We start from the raw sequence: 20,726 nt of genomic DNA on the forward strand, positions 1-20,726 counted from the left end.
GGCGGGTCTTGCCTGCAGCAGCTCTTTAACCACAGCCCGGCCTTTCCGTCCGCCCGGGGCAGGGGACTCAGGGCATTTGCGGATCCAGAGGTCACCTGAGGAAGGCGGGGGGTGCTGTCCAAGCCCAAGGTTGGGAGCCCCTCCCCGCCCCCCTGGAAGTGATGCACCGGGGCCCCCCCTGCCTCTGACGGCCAGCCCTGTTTCCTTTGGTAGATGATGGGGTCAAGGACGCATCTGCTCCTTATTAAGACAAAGGGGGGACGTGCTCTTCTCTCCTGCTGCCTGGGGCTCGGGGAGCGGACGTTGGCGCTCGCAGTGGGTGCGTGGGGTTTTCCTGGTGTCCCCAGCTGACTGGGTCTCCCTCCCGTCTCTCTGCAAGTGGAGAACAAGTGCTTGGTGTCCGGGGTCGAGTGCGGGTCCTCAGGAACCTGCGTCAGCCCCTCTCACTGGTGTGACGGGGTCCTGCACTGCCCCAGCGGGGAGGACGAGAACCGATGCGGTAAGTCTCAGGACTGCGTGCGCCTGGGGACGCAGGCGCTCTGCCCGGGGTGCCCTGGCTCCTGGTGTCCACCGCAGAGACGCGGCCCCATCCTAGGCAAGATGGCCAGGCCTGTGTCTGGCACGGCCACCCGGGAGGTCACTGAACCGCTATCTGGAGGCTATACCTTTGGTCTGATCGCAGATGAGGACCCAGGCTCAGAGAGGGTGTGCTCCTGGCCCAGCAGCACACCGCAGGGACAGAGGGGGACTGCAGGGCCGGGTCACTGTGACAGGGCGCCCCCAGCTGGCCCAGGGCGTCACCTCGCAGCCACTGCAGGAGCGAAGTATTTAACGTGGAGATGGGGGGGCGCAGTATGTGCTGTCAAAGCCGCTTGCCTTTAGAATCCTGTGTGTCTATCATCACAGAGCGGGCACCTGGCTTTGCTTTCGGTATTTTCTGTCGATTGTTGCAAGTGATTTCAAGGGTGGTGGCGTGGCTGTAATCGGAGATGGGGCCTGAGCGGGAGCGGTGCTGCATCCACCAACAGCCACCCGCAGAGTGAGTCTGACCTCAGTCCGGCACCGGCCGAGGGGACAGCACGCCACCGGCTGGTTGTTTCCCGGCCGTGCCCGTGTGGCCTGGGTGGGCGGAGATGGAGGAACGAAGCATCGTCTAAGGTGCCGGTAACTGAGCTCCACCCTGGCTGGAGCTGGCTTATTTGTCTTGAAAAGCTTTTACGTTGTGGTCCTCCCGCGGAACATGTTAGGCAGTGTGACCCACGCACGCGGGGACCACGGCCGTGGCGCTGTGATGCTATGTCCCCGCGCCCTGGATCCTGCCGCACGCTCTGACACGTTTGTATGACAACCACTTGTTTTTAAGCAAACAGAAATTTCGAAATTGTAGTGCCAGGGGCATCGCCAGAAATTTCACGAGTGGCTTTACTCCTCTCCCGTCCAGTTTCTCCTAACTCCCGAGGGTTTCATTTAAACATGGGGCAGACTAGGGGTGCTTGGGGGCCTCAGTCGGTTGAGCGGCAGGCTTCGGCTCAGGTCATGATCTCACGGTTCATGAGTTTGAGCCCCGCGGCGGGCTCTGTGCTGACAGCTCGGAGCCTGGAGCCCGCTTCGGCTTCTGTGTCTCCCTCTCTCTCTCTCTGCCGTGTGCCCCTGCTTGCGCTCTGTCTCTCCCTCTCAAAAAAATAAACATAAAAACATTTAAACACAGGGGCAGAGGATGTGGGTCCCCTTTCTTCTCCTGGGCCTTCCAGGGTGAAGACAGCTTTCCTGCATGTCCTCTGAGCCAGGTCACGGCACCTGTGCGGGACACGCCGCTGGCCCCGGCTGGTGGGACCCCCCAGTGGGGAAGGCTGGGCCCTGGGCGCCGGCTCTGTGTGGCCCGTGAGCCCCCACAGCACAGCGTTGCCTGTATCCCGGAGAGCGTTTGCACTTGGCAGTGACCCCCCGCCCCCAGCTCGTTAAACTTTCAGCACACCACCTTGCCCGTGTGTTGGTGACATATTTGTCGCCATTTTCCTAAGTAGGGGGCGTTGCGATTCAGAGCGTGGTGAAGCGATCAGGTGTGATGGCTTTTGGTGTCTTCATACGCATGGGCGGGCGCACATGGGCAACCCTGAACTCTAGCAAGACGAATTGGTCAAGTTCCTCTTCCTCCCTGTCTTCTTAATGTTTACGTTGTGTCTGTTTCCTTCAACACGTTGAGCTAACGTACCCGGGCAGATCAAAATCAGGAAGTACCCAAGGATGTGCAGGGAAAACTCAACCTCCCCCACCCTGCACGCACACGCGCACACGGTCATGTGCCCATCCACCAGCCAATCACGTTTCTCTCTCAAGGGCAGCAGATATGTATCTCTCCCTTCTCTTCCGGATAGTTTTTAGGTGAAAAAGCAAATACGTGTGTGTATATTTTGTATTGTCCTCACCTCCCAGTGGTCACTGCCTCGCTGACTGCACAGGCCTTGATGACACATCCTGGGACCATTTCTGATTGGGACGTGAGCCCTCGCTTTCCCGCAGCCACACACTCCGTGCTCCTGGGTGTAGACATGACTTGGGAGGCTTCTTCTGGGGGACCCAACATGCATGTTCCAGGCACAGGAGAATATTGGTAGGAAATACCTCCAGAAGCAAGATCGCTGGGACAGATTTTGTAATTGGATAGACCCACCTTAACTTAGGATTATTTAATTTCCACATTGATTATTTATATAAAGCAAAACAGGTGACTGTGACATCGTGCGTGTCTTCTGCGTCGGATCAGAACACACATTTGATGTGCTTGCAGTTTGTCCACCTTGTGGAGCGGACGTTATTTTCAACAAAATGCAAATCTTCTGACACTAAAGAATATCGCCCGTTCCGTTGAAAACGTTCAAGTGCGCACAGAGAGCGTTCTTTTTCCAGGGGTGCGTGTAGTCTTGAATATATATATCGAACGTATGCGTATTGTTAATGCTAATCCGCTTTCTACATCCGTCGCCCTGGTTTCCGTGGCCATTAAATGTCGCAAGAGAAACTGGAATACCACTCGAGGTGACCCAGTTACCGTACTGTTCTGTGCACTTGAGATCGGCTGAGAGGGGAGACCCTAGGTGTTCTCACCGCAGGAGAAAGGAAAGAAAAAAAAGCTGTATGTGTGCGAGGTGGTGGGTGCACTTGATTGTGGCACCCGGTTCCCAGGGTACACACGTCTCAAAACACCAGGTCGTACCCCTTAAGTATGTACAATTGTTATCTGTCCTTTATACCTCAGTAAAGCCGAGAAGTTCCTGATACTTAAAAAAAGAAAGAGAAGAACTTGAGCTTGGGACCGTTTCCAGCTCTCTGGGGCGTCAGCTGTCGTATTCTCCTAGTTAACATTTGTCTAAGTGTTTATTTAAACTGCAGTTAGTTCACATACAGTGTAATATTCGTTTCAGGTATACAGGAGAGTGATTCGATAGTTGCATACATCGCCCCATGCTCATCATGACAAGTGCCCTCCTTAATCCCCATCACCTGTCCTAGTGAGCATTTGACTGCAGAGACACGAGATGGAAGGGAAAAAAAAATCCCTAAAATTACCACAAACCAAAAAGGAAATGTCTCCTGCACTTTCTGCTATGCCACAGTGTCAGTTTTATTTTAATTTTGGAATTATTTTTAATTTTGTTTCATGTTTATTTTTGAGAGAGAGAGAGAGAGAGGGCGAGCAGGGGAGGGGCAGAGAGAGGGGGAGACACAGAATCCGAAGCAGGCTCTAGGCTCTGAGCTGTCAACACAGAGCTGGACCTGGGGCTCAAACCCACGAGCCATGAGATCATGACCTGAGCCAAAGTCAGACGCTTAACCGACAGAGCCACCCAGGTGCCCCAGGGCCCCCTGCCCTGCACACAGTGTATGGGACTTTCATTTCAATTGATGAGCCAATTATTAGTATGTCGTTATTAACGCAAGTCCTTAGTTCACACTTGGCATTGTGGACAAATGTGTGACGTGTTTGCATTTGGACAGCGGGTTAGAACAAATGTGCAATGACACGTACCCACCAGTACAGTATCATACAGAGTATCCTCACTGCTTTGAAAATCCTCTGTGCTCTGCCCATTCATCCCTCCCTCCCCCAACCCCTGCAACCACTCCATAGTTGTGCCTTTTCCAGAATATCCTATGGTTGGAATCATACAGTTTGTAGCCTCTTCAGAACGGCTTCTGTCACCTGGTGATACGCATTTCAGTTTCCTCCCCGGCTTTTCCTGGCTTGATAGCTCGTTTCTTTTTAGCACTGAATGATGTTCCACTGCCTGGATGGACCATGGTTTGTTTAGCCACCTCAGGGAGCTCGTGGCTAGCTCCCACATGGCGCATGGGGATCACCCATCCAGGAAGCATTAGGAAATTATCAGACCGCGGCTGGTCACGTCACAGGGTATGAGCCAGAACGTCCACTGAGCTGCGGCCACAGAAGCGGGGCAAGAATGAGGTCTGCGATAATCAGGTCCTCATTTTATATTTTAAGTCACATATATTCCCCCCGGAGCTCAGAGCACGGGCTCACATGCTTTTGCGCATCAGTGAACGTCGTACGTCACACAGCGTTTAGCAGCCTGCCCTCCTTCATGGCATGCCGTTTTCAAGGTTGTTTGTATGACCTTGTATGTGACACCAGTTAATCCTCAAGCCATATGGGCGGGACCCTCTCTGTGGCTGTGCCCCTCCTGATCCAGCCGTTCACACATGGAACGTTCTCGGAATTCTGGATTGTTGTTACCCCTAGGGAGGGAGAAGTCACTGGCATAGAGAGAGGTTTCAACGACGTCTAAGGTGTTTCATTTCCTTAAACATAAGCGCTGAGGTCATTTGGGCGAAGTGTGACTGAATTTAGAGGCAGAACCTTGCACCAGGGGGTGTGGCATGTCTCTGGTGCTCTGCCAGGATCCGGGGTGTTGGGCAAGAACGGTCGATCTGTTGTTCAAAATGATTGTTTAAAGATCATTTCTGGGGGCGCCTGGGGGGCTCAGTCAGTTAAGCGTCCGACTCTTGGTTTCAGCTCAGGTCACGGATCTCACAGTTTGTGAGTTCGCGCCCCGAATCGGGCTCTGCGCTGATGCTCGGAGCCTGCTTGGGATTCTCTCTCTCCCTCTCTCTGCCCCTCCCCCACCCACTCTCTCTGTCTCTCTCTGTCTCTCTCAAAATAAATAAATAAAACTGAAAAAAAGACCTTTTTTAAAAAAAAAACCCTTTATCTTTTTCATTTATTTTTAAATACTCACTTTATCAAGATATGGCTCACGTACCACAGAATTCATCCCTGAGAACATACAGTTCAGCGGCTTTTCTATGTTCACCCCCTCCCCCCACCCCAGGGTCCCCCGCAACCACTAATCCATTGAGTGTTGCTCTGGATTTCCCACTCTGGGCCTTTCATACAGCGCATGGGCCTGCGTGGGCCTCCTTTCAGGGCCGATGACACTCCGTGGCGTAGATGGGCCACCTTGTGTCCATTCATCCGTCCACGGTCGCTTACGTTCTCCTGCCTTCCGGCTTTTGTCTGAACACCCGCTGCCAGTGCTTTGGGGGTGAAGAGCACTTTAGGGCCGGGAAGGGGTGCGCGGTCAGTGCCGTGGGGACAGGACCCCTCGTGTCGCCGCCTCTGAGCCTTTGTGTGGGGGCGGGGGGGGGCTCGAGTGGCGTCGGGACGGCCCCCAGAACCTCACGGAGCGTCTCCTTCGCTGCAGTGCGCCTCTACGGACCAAACTTCATCCTCCAGGTGTATTCGTCCCAGAGGAAGTCGTGGCACCCCGTGTGTCAGGATGACTGGAGCGAGGGCTACGGAAGGGCTGCGTGCCAGGACATGGGCTACCGGTGAGTACGGCCCCACCGCAGAAGCGGAGGGAAGATTCTCTCCGCCCTCCCCGGAGGGACCTCTGGCTCCTTCCCAGAGCTGGTCAGGGAAGCCAGCAGGTGCCCAGCGCATCCCCCTGCCCCCGTCCCCTGCACCTGGTGAGCGAGACTCACTACCCCCCAGCCCTGCCGCCTCCTGGACCTCCATCCACTCCCGGTTCCCCGTCCACTCCCACCCACGGTCAAGGTCACCGAGGTCCAGGGTGCCGGCCGGGGACTCCTTTTCTCAAGGAGCTCCTAAGGAGCACTGAGGCCTCACCTCCTCAGGTCTCCCTGGCTGGGGGGGCGGCGGGGGGCTGGGGGAGGTCAGAGGGCACAGATGTGCAGACGTTCACTGCATACATGCTTGGGGGACGCACTGAGCCTTTGAATGGGGGACAGGTGGCATCAGATTGCCGTGGAAGAGAATTCAGTCCTGCCTGTGGCCACAGGGATGGGGGGAGAGGCAGGAAGGACCCTCCCTGGGGCTCCCAGCCAGGGGCTCCCCAGGGTATCCCTTGGCGTGCAAGGCAGCCATCTGGCCGCACGGGAAAGGCTGTGTGATTTTATGGTCACTACATCTTCCTCGGGGTGTCTCTGTGTGACTTCTGCGCAGCACTGGGGGGTTCTCCATATGTCAGTAGTCAAGGTTAATCACTGCTTGATAAGAAGCGTGACATCTTTGGGTGATGGGCATTGAGGAGGGCACTTGTCCGGATGAGCGCTGGGTGTCGTATGGAAGCCAATCCGACAATAAATTATGTTTAAAAAAAAAGAAAGAAACTTGGCATCTTAGCCAGCGAAATCTCTCCAAATGCCATCCGCAACGGACATAGTAACGCCCCCATTGTGTTCAGGACCCGATGGGATTTTATAGCGGGGGAGTGTTTTAACATCCTTAAATTCTCTTAGGTTACATGTACTCACATCCCCTTTGTCCGTATTTCTCTATCCTCGCCCAAACTAGATTAGAAAAAGACCCACGGAGGGCTTTCACCTGACACTTCCGGGTTATTGGGTCCAAAGAGGATTATTAGACAGCGTCACTTGATCAGACCTTGTGGTTTTGTTTCCCACATGCTAAGGTGTCCCCCCCTTATCCGAACACCGTACGAGAGAAGTATGGCGATACGGCCCAAGGATTTGCCGTCGCTTGTCACGAAGCCATTATTTTAATCAAGGTTTTCCGTCTCCTTTAGGAATAGTTTCTATTCTAGCCACGGAGTAGCAGATGACAGTGGGGCCACCAGCTTTATGAGGGTGAACACAAGTGCTAACCATATGGATCTCTATAAGAAACTGTACCACAGGTATTTGGTGATTTCTTTATTTTTCCTTTAAGAAATTTTGTAACGAGAGCGAGCAAGAGACACCATGGGGAGTCACGGTCCCGAGGTGGCGTTCTCGGACTGCGATTCCAGTGTCGCTGAGAGTTTCTCTCTGGGAGGAGATTGGACTCGGAGTGGGGGTGGTTCATTCTCGGGGAGCAGCTGAGGGTTATTTGCCATGGTCTTCGTGCCCTCTGCCCTCGGCCCTGGTGGCCCTGGAAAACATGGTAAAATGAAAATGGAGAGTCCTCCTGACCGCATTAAAATACTCCCCAGACATTAGAGACGGACGGACTGCGGGTCAGGGTATGTCTCCACGAACCCCCGAGGAAGTCAGAGTCCCAAGGGGGGTGACCAGCCCATCCCGCTTCGCCCGGGATGGTGCCCGTTTCAGCCTGGAAGTCCTGCTTCCCCAGGGGCCCTCTCGGTCCCCAGCAGCAGGGATGGCTGGTCCCCCGGCCCCCAAGCCACCCTGTCAGATGGCACCCGGCCGGGCGTGCGCTGCATCCCGGGGGGCCCGGGAGGGAGCAGCTAGTCCAGTTCAGCCCACGTGTCCTGTAGCTCGAAGCCAACCTGTGGCCCGGGGCGGGTCTCAGTGTGTCCAGTGGGTGGAAGAGAACCTGAACAGCAGATCGCAGGATTGGTGGCCTAGCTGGTTGGGAGGGTGGGGGGCACGGGGTGCTTGAGCTGCTTGTTTCGTCTCGCGCGTGTTTAAAATGTTCACCGTCTCCCCAGACCGTCGTTGCTACCTGCCTCCTCTTTCATGTGAAAGCCGCACGGCGTCTTTGTGTGCAAGCCCTGGTCAGCTCCCAGGTCCCTATCGCTCATCCCCAGGTGGCTGGCCAAGCCGTCACCTCCCTGTGGGCCAGGTGCCAGGGGCTGCCCTTGGGGTGGGTGAAGTGACGTGGCACCCCTCCTTTCCTTTGAGTGGGCGGCCGGCGGCGGCTTTGCGTTCCTGGTGGCCGCTGGCCGTGGTGGCTGGGGGGCCGATTTCCGCCCAAGCTGCCCAGCCTGGCTGTCCCCAGGAACGTGACAGAGTGAGCCCAGGAGGAGGGCTGTGCTCGCCAGGTGCACATCAAAACGGCAGGGCCGCGGTCTGCCTGCCCAGGAAGCTAAACACAGCTGCCTGGGCTCTTGGTCGATGCTGAGTGTTTCTGTCCTTCCCGGTGACACTCCCATGCGGGATCAGGGCTGCGCGGGGAGGGAGGGCCACCACCTCCGGGACTCACAAGGTGGCTGCCGGGTGTGGGGGGGGGGGTGCGGAAGGCTCCCTTCTCTTCGCTTTGATCCCCGAGTCGCAGACTCCATGTGACCACACGCTGGTGGCCGGACAGCGGCCCCTCCACATGGAGGAGAGTCAGCCTTGTGACCCTCAGGAAACATTTTCTTTTCATGGGAACGTGTCTTCTCTTGGCGTTGCCATGCCGCACAGCCGAAGACGCCTGGGACACACGGTGTCCGTGGAACCGGGGGGCATCTCGATGTGAGGGTGTCAGAAGCTGACTTTATGTGTGGAACTTGGGCTTGTGTCGAGTCGTTTGGGGGAGGCTCAAGGAAGCAGGGCTCTGCTCTGGATTGGATGCTGTTGGGAAGCGAGGCGATTTTGCGATTGGTATCTTAATGCCTTTTTTCCTTCTAGAAGGGGGCTGGCATGAAGCCAGGCTACACGGAGATTGGCGGCCAGCAGAGGGGGCTGTTGGTCACTGTGGTCTAGACTAGGCTTCTGGTCAGGCCCCGGGTGGACCCCCTGAATGCGGTTACGTTGGGTGCAACCCACGACCGGCTACCTCTCTCCTCCACCATCTGTCAGGGGAAGATTCACTCTGAGACGGAATGCGCTGGTTACTTATTTTTCAGATGTAATTTCACTTACCCCCCAGATGAGTGACTTAACTTTTCTTTGGCTCCTGAGCCAACGAGGGGTCGTCTCGTTTTTCTGTGCAATACGTGTAAAGCAGTTACAGGAACCCGGAAGGTTACAGATGACTTCCTTACAAAATTAGAGGGTGATTTTCAGTTCTGGAAATAAAAATAGTAGCTCATGTTATTGGGTGCTTACCCTCACAACCAGTCTGTGACCAGGTACTGTTATCCCACTCTACAGATGGGACAAACGACGCACAGAGAGGTTAAGTAACGAGCCCGGGGTCACACAGCTGTGACTTGAAACCCGGGCTGGGACTCAGTGCTCAATGCCAGGGTCCCCCATGTGGATGCGCTCTCCTTTTTTGACTCTTCAATCGCGGGCCCTTCTGTGTCTGGGGAGGCAGGGGGGTGTGACCATGGGAAGAAAATGTTTATTTCTAAGTATTTTGAGGGTCAAGCATCTCGTGTATTCTAGTGACCAGAACACCCCCTGTTCTTTTGTAGTGATGTCTGTTCGTCAAAAACGGTGGTTTCTTTACGCTGTATAGGTAAGCGATTCCTGGTTTCCACCCCCTCCCCCTTTTTTTTCTTCAAAGGGAGCACCCTGTACCTTCAGAAATGCATCCCCTGCGTCTGGGGAGGCAGGGTGATGGGGTGGGATATGTCCGAGCCTTGCACCCGGTCTGTACCCCAGCTCCACTCAAGGAACACCTTTCTGAAACTGCGGTGTCCTGGAGATGCCTCCGGCCTCGGCGCCAGGGACGCAGCCGTCCTGCGGGGACAGGCAATCTCAGGAAACTGTCGGGGCGCCAGAGGCCGTGGGTCTCCCCGTCTCGTGTTTGGCTTGCTTCTAGCTTCCCAGCCTCTATCCGTGTGGAAAGCACCCTCCCCATGCCCTCCTCTTTGGTCCTGTTTTCGAATGAAACACTGGTCCTGCAGCTCAGCTTTGCAGTGTGAACAGGTCAAACTAGCCGATGCCCCCGGGTGGACCGCGTGACCCGGGATCCTGGCCGTGACTCCCCAGCCAGGCTCAGCTCAGGCTCTTTCAGGCACCAACAGGGCGTGGTGATCACCCCGGCTCTCCGGACCTCGCTGTCCACTTCGTGGGGCAGGAGACCCACCCCCTTGAGCAAAACCTCCAGGCAGCCCCCATTGGATGGACGCTCGTGGAGCCCCGCCTCCTTTGCCCTGGCGGTGACGGGGACAGGGCAGACACTGGAGGGGCTCGGAGATTTACCCAGAGAAGCCCCTGGGACGTTAGCATCCCCTCCAACCTCCCTTTCTCCCCGGGTTCGGGTCCACTGTGAACTTCTGCTTGTGCCTCTGAGGCCCCTGCATCACCCGCCCGCACGACCAGGAGCCTCTGTCCTGTGGCTCCTTCCCCACCAGCGCTCAGAGTTTCCAGAGAGGAAGCCTCCTCTCCCTTTCTGGCAAAGAACTTGTCACAAGTAGCAGCAGGCCAGGCCAGGCATTGAGGACTCACACTCGCTCTCCGTCCTCCTCCTTCCTCCCTCCTCCTCCTCCATTCTCCCCTCCTCCCTCCTCCTTCTTCCTTCCTTCTTCCCTCCTTCTTCCTCCTCCCTCTTCCCCTCCCTCCTCCTCCCTCCTCTCTCTTCCCTCTTCCTTCTCCCTCTTCTCTCCTCCTTCTCCTTCCTCCCTCCCCCGCTCCTCCCCTCCTGCCTCTTCCACCCTTTCTCTCCCTCCTCCCTTCCCCTCCTCCCTCCCTCTCCTTCCTCCTCCCTCTCCCTCCTCCTTCTCCCTCCTCCCTCCTTCCCACCCTCTTTTGCAACGTTCAGGAGTCTTGGGGCCCCTGAGCGTTCAGTCTGTCCACGACTCCAGCAGGCCCCAGGGCCTTTGCTCCCCAGGATGGTCGCCTGGGTGCGCAGGGGACAGCGAGAGGGGGCGTCAAGTGGCAGCGGAAGTGCTGCTTCCTGGGGGGGGGGGGCTGGGGGAGCGTCCCCTCCTCCCCGCAACCGGAAACAGACCAGGACGCATTCTCTGTAGTTCAGACCCCAAACGCGTGGGGTGCTCCCCCAGCCTGGCCGGACTTCGGGTGGAGGGGCCGGGCCCACCCTGTGGGGGCAGCGGGGCGGCCCCGCCCGCGCTCACCTGCTCCGCGCTGGTCGCCTTCAGAGTGCGGGGTCACCGCGAAGATGGGCCGCCAGAGCCGCATCGTGGGCGGGAGCAGCGCCTCCCCGGGGGACTGGCCGTGGCAGGCCAGTCTGCACGTCCAGGGCGTCCACGTCTGCGGAGGCTCCATCATCAGCCCCGAGTGGATCGTGACGGCCGCCCACTGTGTGGAGGAGTGAGTCCCCGGGGGCGGGGGGAGGTCTGGGGCGGGGGCGAGGGTTTGGAGGTGGCTCTGGGGCCGCGTGACCTGGGGCGGAGTCTCCGATCTCTTCAAGCTCTGGTGTCCTGGCCCGTGCGTGGGGCCCGGCGCCCCCTTCGCGGCGTGACCGGGGGGCCTGGTGGGCTGGAGCGCGGGGAGCGGGACCCCCTCCTGCCGCCGGCTTCGCGGCTCCTGCCTCTCTCGGAAGCTCCCTACTTCTGGGAGGGCCGGACTCCCTGGAAGCCCGTCCTCACCACCGCAGGCCAGGGGACTTCCCGCTGCCCTGCCCCAAGGCTCCCTGGGACGCACGGTCAAGCATCCCTGGCCACAGCGTGGCCCTCAGGACGGGGCAGCCGTAATTTACAGCGTCCGCTTTTGTGGACGACGCTGCCCCCTCCTTTCTCCTTAAACACAGACTTTTTTGGCCACACGCCTCCTTTGGAGGAAACCACTCGGCAGAGAGGTCTCTCCGGCTTAGCATGACCTCGAGCCGGCTGCGGTCCTGGCCATGCCGTCCTCTGGCTGTGTGGCCCCCGACCGTTCACGCAAGGTGTCTGACCGCAGTGTCCCCTTTGCACACCTGCAGGACAGGTGTACCTGCCCCTCCCGAAGGCCGTTGGCGGGGGAAGGGGGGCGGGGAAGGAGCGACGTTTGTCACCCACTGGTGTTCCCTTCCTGACTTCCTTCCACCGGATTCCGATAGCTCCCGGGATCTGGGGTTCTCCTAAAAGGGAAACACCTAGACGAAGCTAGTGCCTTAATGGCTGTGAGGCCTACAATCTAGCCATCCACATGCACTTATTAAGCACCTGTTGGTGCCAAAAGATGCCCTGATACGTGAAGGCAAGTAAGACCCAGTCCTGCAAGAAACGAGGTTTGGAACCTCAGGGAGGCATTCAGGCCAAGAAACAGCGTTCTTCGATGTTCTGAGGGTTTGCGGCTGGTACAGAAGTATGGGGGTGGAGGGGCTGCTTGGTGGCTCAGTTAAACGACCCCCTCTTGATTTCGGCTCAGGTCACGATCTCACGGTTTGTGAGTTTGAGCCCCCCATCGGGCTCTGTGCTGATGCGCAGAGCCTGTTTGGGATTCCCTCTCTCCCTGCCCCTCCCCTGCTCTCTCTCTCTCTCTCTCTCTCCTAAAATAAATAAAAACACTAAAAAAAGAGAGAAGCACAGGAGAAATGGACCTCATTGTCGAGGTGCAGGGGTGGGTGGGGCCACGGCAAGGCACCAAGGGACAAGAGCCCGAGACCTCCCCGGCCTGGCCGTGTTGCTTCTAGAGGGTCATGGCGCCTCCGGGACACCTGGCTCCAGCTTATGACTTTGGAAGTCACCAAAGGAGTGTTTCCCATTTGCATTTCTGCGGTGCTGAGTAGTCTTCGGCTTTACCTTCCAGACCACTGAACAACCCACGGCACTGGACGGCCTTCGTGGGAATTTTGAGGCAATCTTTCATGTTCTACGGACACGGGTACCGAGTGGGAAGAGTGATCTCCCACCCGAACTATGATTCCAAGACCAAGAACAATGACATCGCTCTTATGAAGTTGCAGACGCCTCTGACTTTTGATGGTACGTGACCGCGTCCGTGGGGCTCGGGGGCATGTGGACGACTTTGACCGCGTGTCCAGGGAAGATGGAACCAGAGAGAGGGGGGTTGTGCTGCGTGCGGGGGCGTGCACCTGTGACGGGCTGGGGGAAGGAGTGAGCAGCACGCTTTTCCTCTACCGTCCAGAGTCGTGATTTAATCGACACGCGTCAAAGTCCACACGGGCTTTCCAACCACAGCGCTGCTGGCCTTTGGGGTCGGACGGCGCTTTGGAGCCGTCCTGGCCTGGTCCCCATCCACCAGATGCCACTGGTGCCCTTCAGTTGTGACACGGATGTCTCCGGACGTCGAGAGACCTGCCCTGGGGGTGAAATCGCCTCTAGCTGAGAACCGCTGATCTGAAATTTGTCAGGACTTTACTTTTTCACATAAATCCTGAAAACAAGAAACTTAACAGTTTACAACAACGAAAAGCAAGCCATGGTTTCCCTTAGCTTGGGCCCCCATTCTAGTCCATCCAAGGGGTCCTCCGGAATGTTCCAGCCCACACGGGCAGAGACAGACCAGACCCTCATCCGCCCCCCCCCCCCCCCATCAAGGTGTTTGCACTCAAGTTGGGACACAATGTGGACCCAGAAGAACCGGTCCACGGGGGCCGTGTCCAGCATGGCCTCCGAGGTGCAGGCTGGGAGTGCCCACCAGCTTCTCGAGCCACACGTGTGTCCTCTCTGCCCCTCGTCCCCTGCCGACAGTGTCTATTGTCAAATTTTTGTTCCTTGAAGATTTAAGTTTGAAAAAAGCTTCACTACTTGCAGCCTCTTTCTTAGTTCTGTTTCTTGAAGAGTTCAGCGTGAATTTCTAGAAGCAGAGCTAGCAAACAGTTCTGTTTCTAAGCAGCTTAACTTCCAGAGAAGGGAGCACCTCGCCTGTGAGAAGGAGGGGCCCGGCAGGGACAGAACGTGGGCATGCGGGGACAGGTCGGGGTCCGGGACTCTCCTGGGGTGATGGTGGTGGCACCAGGCCCCGCGGCGTGCAGATGGGGGGGGGGTCCGGGCTGAAGACGGTCACTGCACAGCCTTCAGTTAGACCAGACTGGCTCACGCTGTTTTCTCTTCTTGGAACAGACAAAGTGAAGCCGGTGTGCCTGCCCAACCCAGGTTTGATGCTCGAGCCGGAACAGCCATGTTGGATTTCCGGGTGGGGGGCCACCCACGAGAAAGGTGAGGCTCTTGGCCACGCGGTTCCCATGGAGCCCAGCACCGGGCTTGGAAGTGGGGGGGCCGGGGGGTTGATCCCGGATCTGCTCCCACGTGATTAGATCCCTTCGGCCACGTCGCTCAGGCTCCGTGCCTCAGTTTCCCCATCTGCTAAATGGGAAAAAACAAAACCCGTGCCTGCGCTACCTGGCACTGTGTCCTTACTAAGACGCAAGGGAAGCAACGTGTGTGGAAATTGCTTTTTGAAGCGTAGAGGCCGCATCAATGCGAGGGACGTACAGGCTGTGTGATCGCGTCCCCTTGTTGCTAACGGCTTGCCCCGGAAGCCGGCCGTGCCCTCCGGGGGCTCAGGGACAGTGGGCTCGGTGAGGGTGGGCTTTCATGACCCGCGATGGCCAGCCGCAGGCCGCTGGAGCTGTGTCCGTCTGCCCCGACGCCCCAGAGAGGGGGGGAAGCTGCACAGTCGTGGTGCAGACCCGCTCAGCGGGCTTTGCTACGCTCGACTTTCCTCTCCGAGAAAACTTTCCGGAGAAGGGGAGCTTAGCGGTTCCACTTTTACGGAGCATGAGAAGCGCTGGGTGGTTCAAAGAGGCCTCTCGCGCACTGTCTACGTCCTTCTGGAAAGTGTTCAAGGCAACACCCGAGAGACCCTTTAGAACAAGGCGGAAAGGACAAGAGCCGGGTGATGTGGGGGCAGATCGGGGCGACGGTGGCCGAGCCGGGCATCCAGGCACCTGGTGTAAAGAAAGTTAGAGCAGCTGAGCCTTACCCTGGGCTCACAGCAGCCCGGACGAGTGGGAAAATCGACAGGTGTTTGTGGAGCACCTCCTATGGGCTGGGAGGGCGTCACCGTCACCGCACAACATAAGACAGGAACATCCGCCCTCAGGAATGTCGCATTTCCTCGTGGATGTCTGGGGGGGCGGGATGTGGTCAGCCAGCAAACAAAGAGCTGAACTGGGTGCTTTCAAAGGGCAGAAAGTTGTCACAGCGGGGGTCTGGCTGCTCTGAAGGGGTGATCAGGGAAGGCTTCTGGTAAGAGGCGACACTTGGGATCTGAATGATGAGGCTGTTGAAGGAACAGAAGGGTCAGTGTGGCGGGGTGGGGGGGATGGCGAGTCAGGGGTGACGGTGTAGGCTGTGGGGGGGCCTCACAGGCTTTGGGGAGGACCCTGGCTTGTATTCTGCGTGAGCTAGGGAGCCATCAGGAGCTTTTAAGGAGAATGGCATGAGCTGGCGGGCTTCTGGGGAGTCACAGAAAGGATGCAGGCAGGAGGGGGCTGACCCCAAGTGCAGGGGAATCATGTGGGAGGTGTGCGGCTCAGCTGTGGGAGGTGGGCCTGGAGGCAGGAGACCATGTCTGGGGCAGACCCCCCCCCCCCCCCCGCCACCTTGCAGGTGGACTGAACATCAGCAGGGGGAGAGGGAGGGATCCAGGGCGGTCAGCTTCTTGCTTGGGGATCTGAGCCCCAGGGTGGGTGTGGTGCCACTTTCCGAGCCAGGGAGGATGGGGTGGTGAGGACTTGGGGTGGAGGGGTGCGGTGAGAGGCTCTGTTTTGTCACGTGAGGCCCGTGGGGCCTGGAAGAACCCCGCGCGGAGGGAGCGAAGAGGTAGATGGACACAAGGGCCCACGCTGCTGTGGAGAGGTTTAGTGGGCAGGGGAGCCGGGAAGCGGGACCGGACCGTCGGTGGAGCCCCGTGGGGCTACGGAAACACAGCCTGACCCCTGTGGGCCCGGGAGCGGTCTGGCGAGGACAGAGCCCCAGAACCAAGGCGCTGGGCGGAGAGGGAGGAAGATTCTAGAACACAGAGCGTTCCGTAGCTCCAGGGCCAGGAAGGCCTCCCTGATTGGGAAGAGCTGTGCCAAGTCCGAGCCGTCAGCTGTCGGGATGACCCGGCCTCCCTGGAGGAGGAGGAGGAGGAGGAGGAGGAGGAGGAGGAGGGAGGGGCCGTGGCCCCCGGTCTCGGGTGCGCACTGGCGCGTCCCCAGGAGGGAGGCCACTGTTCCACGGGAGCCGCTGGCTGCACGGCCGCCCGATGCTGTCTTCTGTCTCAGGGAAAACCTCGGACGAGCTGAACGCCGTCATGGTGCCCCTCATCGAGCCCTGGCGTTGCAACAGCAAGTACGTCTACAACAACCTGGTCACACCGGCCATGATCTGCGCGGGCTACCTGCAGGGGACCATCGACTCCTGCCAGGTGACTGGAGGGTGCCCTCGCAGCCCCCACGGACACGAGGTCCATGTCCCTGGCACGCGGGGGGTCAGCTCCGGGGTGGCCGTGGCCAGCTGCCGTGACACTGATGGTGTAAAAGCACGCGCGTGCCCGGCCACTGGCCCCGAAGGGTTTTATTTTGTCGGCTTGGGAGCGGAACAGAAGTAAGTTTTGCAACCGTTCTAAAATACGGCCAACAATTTACTTAGTAACTAACTGCTACCTGATGCAGGCTAAAAGTCGTCACTGGAAGAGTCTCTTTTGGGGATTATATTACTGTCCCTCTCGGTGGGGGGGGGGGACACAAAACCCGCATACTGTGTCATAACTGCCACGGGGACCCCCACTCCGACCCCCGCCCTGACCCCATCCCTCCGGGCGTGGCCAGTTGTGTGTGCGGGCTGTGGCTTAAACTTCCGCCCTTGCTGTGTCCCCCAGGGTGACAGTGGAGGCCCCCTGGTCACTATGAAGAGTCACATCTGGTGGCTGATTGGGGACACGAGCTGGGGATCAGGCTGTGCCAAAGCCAACAGACCAGGCGTGTATGGAAATGTGACCGTATTTACGGACTGGATTTACCGACAAATGAGGGTAAGTTCCTGTCCCCCTCCCCACCTTGCTCTCTACTCTCGTCCCAAAGCCCAGAAGTCCGCGGGGTGTGGTGTGGCTGCCGGGGGCTCAGGCTGGCCAGGGCATGGAGGGACAGGGCCGGGTGGCGGGACAGACGGCAGAGGGAAGCCGGCACCGAGTAAGCACTTGCACCTTCATGGGCTGCGGTCGACTTGCGCCTCCCAGACGAGGCTACACGGCTCACTTCCACACGTTCTCACTCCTGCCCCGTCCGGCCCTGTCCGCCTGGAGCCCCTTCCTTCGGCAGCCCGAGTCCTTGACCGTTGCCCTGTAGGAAAAAAACGTCTCTTGGCCCCGCTAAGCTTGCTGCTTCGGTTATAAGTCAGTCTAGGAGACAAAACGAATTTGCTGCCTTTTTGTGTCTTGAGAAAATAAAGCCGTTTCTTTTTTTCTCGTTTCCTTTTTGAACAGGCAAACGGCTAATCCGCGTGGCCTTTGTCCTCGACACCGTTCCACAAGAAAATGAAGGGGCTGATTTTTAACTCCCCGTGCGTGATGTGCTGTATTTTTAGAAATGATTCGAAGGTCCTTTCGTTGTTATTAAATAGTGTATTTGTCTGTCTTCGGCACTCTCCATAGTTCTGTGCAGGCCACAGGCCCACGCTCCTGGACCCCTGGTCTGCAAGGAGTGACCAGGCCCAGCGGGGTGTGGGCGCCCAGGGCCACCGCAGGGCAGAGGGATAGAGGCCGCCCGGTGGGGTCTTCCTTCTAAGCCCACTCGGGGGGCCGATGCACCTTTTGGATGCGCCTGGGGCTGGTGACTTCTCAGCTGCTGGACGGCTTGAGACAGAAAGGGAAGAAAGCCGGGTGGGACTTTCAGGGTCAGCCTGCTGGGGTCACTGCTAGGGAGGGCCAGTCTCCCTCCACCCCCCCCCCCCGGGGGTTTTCGCTGATCATTTTTTAGTGCCTTCTTAGCAGCCCTGGATGGTGGCTGAAAATAAAGGGACCAGCCCTTCACGGGTCAAGATGGAAAGGCAGCAAGAACCTTCTCTCCCGCTCAACAGGGTGAGAGTGTAGACAGACCCTTCGGGGCAAGGGAAGTCCTTGCAAACGCAGACGCCACTGCGTGTGGGGCTGGGCGCCCCCGGGGAGAGCCAGCCCCACTCCCCCACCCTCTTCCCTTCAGATTGTGGGGTGCGGCGGAGTGGGGTGCTGTGCTGACCCTCTTGGGGCCTGCTGATTATATGGAAATTGAGGTCACCCCCTGGGAGGCGGGGGCGGGAATCAGGGATGTGTGATTAAAGATACACTGTTTCCATGTAAAGTTCCTACGTGTTACTACCTCAGTGCTCCGGGAGTCTTGGCTGTGAGTGATGTCTCTAAGTAGTTGCTACATTGACTCTTTGACACTCTTGGCCTTGCCAAGTGGGCCGCGCGGGGGGACTTGAGGCGCTTTCCAAAGTGTTCTGTGCCGGGGGTGTGGCTTGTGCTGGCCACAGAGAGGAGAACCTGCGGCCCCTTTCAGCCCCTCAGGCTTCCCCGGGAGGGAAGGGCTGGGGTAGAATTGCCAAGTGTGGAGCCTAATTGCCTCTGCGCTGAGTCCTGCTTTGGTGGTGGGGGGGGGGGGGGGTGCTGCCTCCTCTCAAGCGCACTGGTTTCCAAGAAGGAAATGAACGATCCCACCGCCTAGGGCTTAGCCCCGAAGGGCTAGGGCTTAACCTTGAAGCGGGAGGCGGTGGCGGCCCCACTCCCCGGATGGATGCTTCCGTGCCGCGTGACCCACCACACCGCGAGGTGCCCGCTCCCCGAGCCGGATCTTAAAATGCATTGTCGTGGCGAGAACGTGTTGCGTCCCTGGCTTCTTTTTATGTGACGCCTGTTTGTCCTCTGTTTTGTACCTTTTTTAAACTGTAAAATTCAATTGTGAAATACTGTACAAATAAATTATACATTTGTTTTCCAAGGATTTATGGAGTCCCTGCAGATGGGGATGGTGAGCAGAACCAGTCTGCACCTCCTTGGAGGGCGGTGATGCTGGGGGGCGGCTGGGGGGCGGCTGCGGGCGGGGACAGGGGCGAGGGGGGCGGGGCTGAGGACTGAGGTGCGGGGCGGGGTGGGGGGGGGGGGCTGGTGGATGTGGTCCCGTCGGAGGTGTCCCGTGGTAACTCCTTTTTTTTTTCCAAGTTTATTTATTTGAGAGAAAGAATGAGCAGCGCAGGGGCAGAGAGTGAGAGAATCCCAAGCAGGCTCTGAGCGGTCAGCACAGAGCCCGACGCGGGGCTCGAACCCACCAACCGTGAGATCATGACCTGAGCCGAAGTCGAATGCTTAACCGACTGAGCCACCCTGGCGTCCCCGTCCGTGGTAACTCCCGCATGGCTGTCACCCATGGCTCCTGCTTCCCCCTGACTCAGACCCTGAGACCCCACTGTCTTCCAGATCTGTCTGCCCGGTATCCTACACATCCTCAGCCCCAGCCTGTCCAAACCTGCGCCCAGCATCTTGTACCCTGAAGCTGTCTCCCCAAAGTCCCTGTTATTTCTGGGTGACCGAGCTGCCTCCTCAGCTCTCTTGGGCGCCAGTCCCATGGAGATGGGACTGGGACTGTGGGCAGGAGAGAAACACTGAGTTTTTTTCTCTGCCTGAGAACAGAACTCCATTCGGATCCTTTGCATCCCCCAAATCCTGCACCCGTGACAGGTGATTGTTTTCATTATGTGTTAGAATTGTGGAAAGACACGTGGGGCGCCTGGGTGGCTCAGTCGGTTAAGCGGCCAACTCTTGATTTCAGTTCGGGTCACGATCTCAAGATTGGTGCGTTCGAGCCCCGGATCGAACTCTGTGCCGGCAGTGCTGAGCCTGCTTGGGGTTCTCTCTTCTTCTCTCTCCCTGCCCCTCCCCCCCCCACTCGTGCTTTCTCCCTCCCTCAAAATAAGTTTAAAAATTTTATGTTAAGACGTGTTAAAATTATGGAAAAAGTGGTCCTAAAAACAGGGAAAAGCACACATTTTTGCTAGACAGTACCCTTAAATACAGTGGATCCTCACTCATGGTAATTATGTTCCATAAACCCATCACGAATGCTGAATTCATGAATGGGGAATCGTTGCTTCTGGGGGACAGAGACAAGGTCAGGTGTCGACGAGCCTCCGGTCTTTGTCAACCGATGGGTTCATGACCTTGTTTTGTGGGTGCTTCTGTTCAGAGATGCCTAATTGGATATATAGCTGCTGCACCAACACTGAGCCCGAGCAGACGGCACCATCCCTCCCGAACTTGCTTATCTGCACGCGTGTTTTCCCCGTGAGGCACTTCACGGAGACCATGCTTCTCCACGACACCTGGGGGCCGTGTCAAACCCAGAGATCACCAGCCAAAAGTGCAAAAATGCTGGAAACCTGGCACCAACCAGATCACAAAAGGACATTTATTGACAGCGAGAGCTGAAACGAGAAGGAGGACTCCGCTGTGTGTCCTCGGCGAGGCACCTCCCCTTTTTTGCCACCCCGCGCACGCCTGTCCGCCGTAGCGCCGTGAGTGCTGGTTTTGGAATTACGAATAAATGTTAGCAGGTAGGGGGACTCAGAAATAAAGGATCTGCAAAGAGCAGTGAACCGTATACCTAGAAAGTCCACATGGGCCAAGGCAGTTAACAATCTTCAGTTGCATTTTTCGCGCTAGAGTTGCCGGGTGAGTGGCCTTTGGATGAGGCTGATTGCACCTCAAAGATCTAGCCAGAACGCTGGAGCTAGGGAAATATTGCTATTTTTGGATTAAAGGCTTTATAA

At 57.6% G+C, this 20,726-nt stretch overlaps 1 protein-coding gene and 1 long non-coding RNA gene across 4 annotated transcripts in view; one reads left to right on the forward strand and one right to left on the reverse strand.

Moving 5' to 3' along the window:
• Positions 1-18,904, forward strand: part of TMPRSS2 (transmembrane serine protease 2) — a 35,356-nt gene extending 16,452 nt beyond the window's left edge. For all 3 annotated transcript variants that reach the window (XM_027041574.2, XM_027041575.2, XM_027041576.2), the window contains exons 5-14: positions 380-499; positions 5,721-5,847; positions 7,065-7,175; positions 9,564-9,607; positions 11,193-11,364; positions 12,784-12,959; positions 14,061-14,156; positions 16,211-16,353; positions 16,807-16,959; positions 17,410-18,904. In XM_027041574.2, the coding sequence (XP_026897375.1) occupies positions 380-499; positions 5,721-5,847; positions 7,065-7,175; positions 9,564-9,607; positions 11,193-11,364; positions 12,784-12,959; positions 14,061-14,156; positions 16,211-16,353; positions 16,807-16,959; positions 17,410-17,421 (1,154 nt within the window). In that variant the 3' untranslated portion in view covers positions 17,422-18,904. The remainder of the gene's footprint in view (positions 1-379; positions 500-5,720; positions 5,848-7,064; positions 7,176-9,563; positions 9,608-11,192; positions 11,365-12,783; positions 12,960-14,060; positions 14,157-16,210; positions 16,354-16,806; positions 16,960-17,409) is intronic.
• LOC113594359 (uncharacterized) lies at positions 7,188-16,070 on the reverse strand. Its single transcript, XR_008297507.1, has 4 exons — positions 15,787-16,070; positions 14,923-15,222; positions 9,067-9,212; positions 7,188-7,408 (listed from the first exon to the last, which is right to left on the reverse strand). It is a non-coding gene; the product is annotated as an uncharacterized LOC113594359 (long non-coding RNA).
• Positions 18,905-20,726: the final 1,822 nt, after the last annotated feature.

Source organism: Acinonyx jubatus, chromosome C2, assembly GCF_027475565.1.
Source record: "Acinonyx jubatus isolate Ajub_Pintada_27869175 chromosome C2, VMU_Ajub_asm_v1.0, whole genome shotgun sequence".
NCBI classification, from domain to species: Eukaryota; Metazoa; Chordata; class Mammalia; order Carnivora; family Felidae; genus Acinonyx; species Acinonyx jubatus.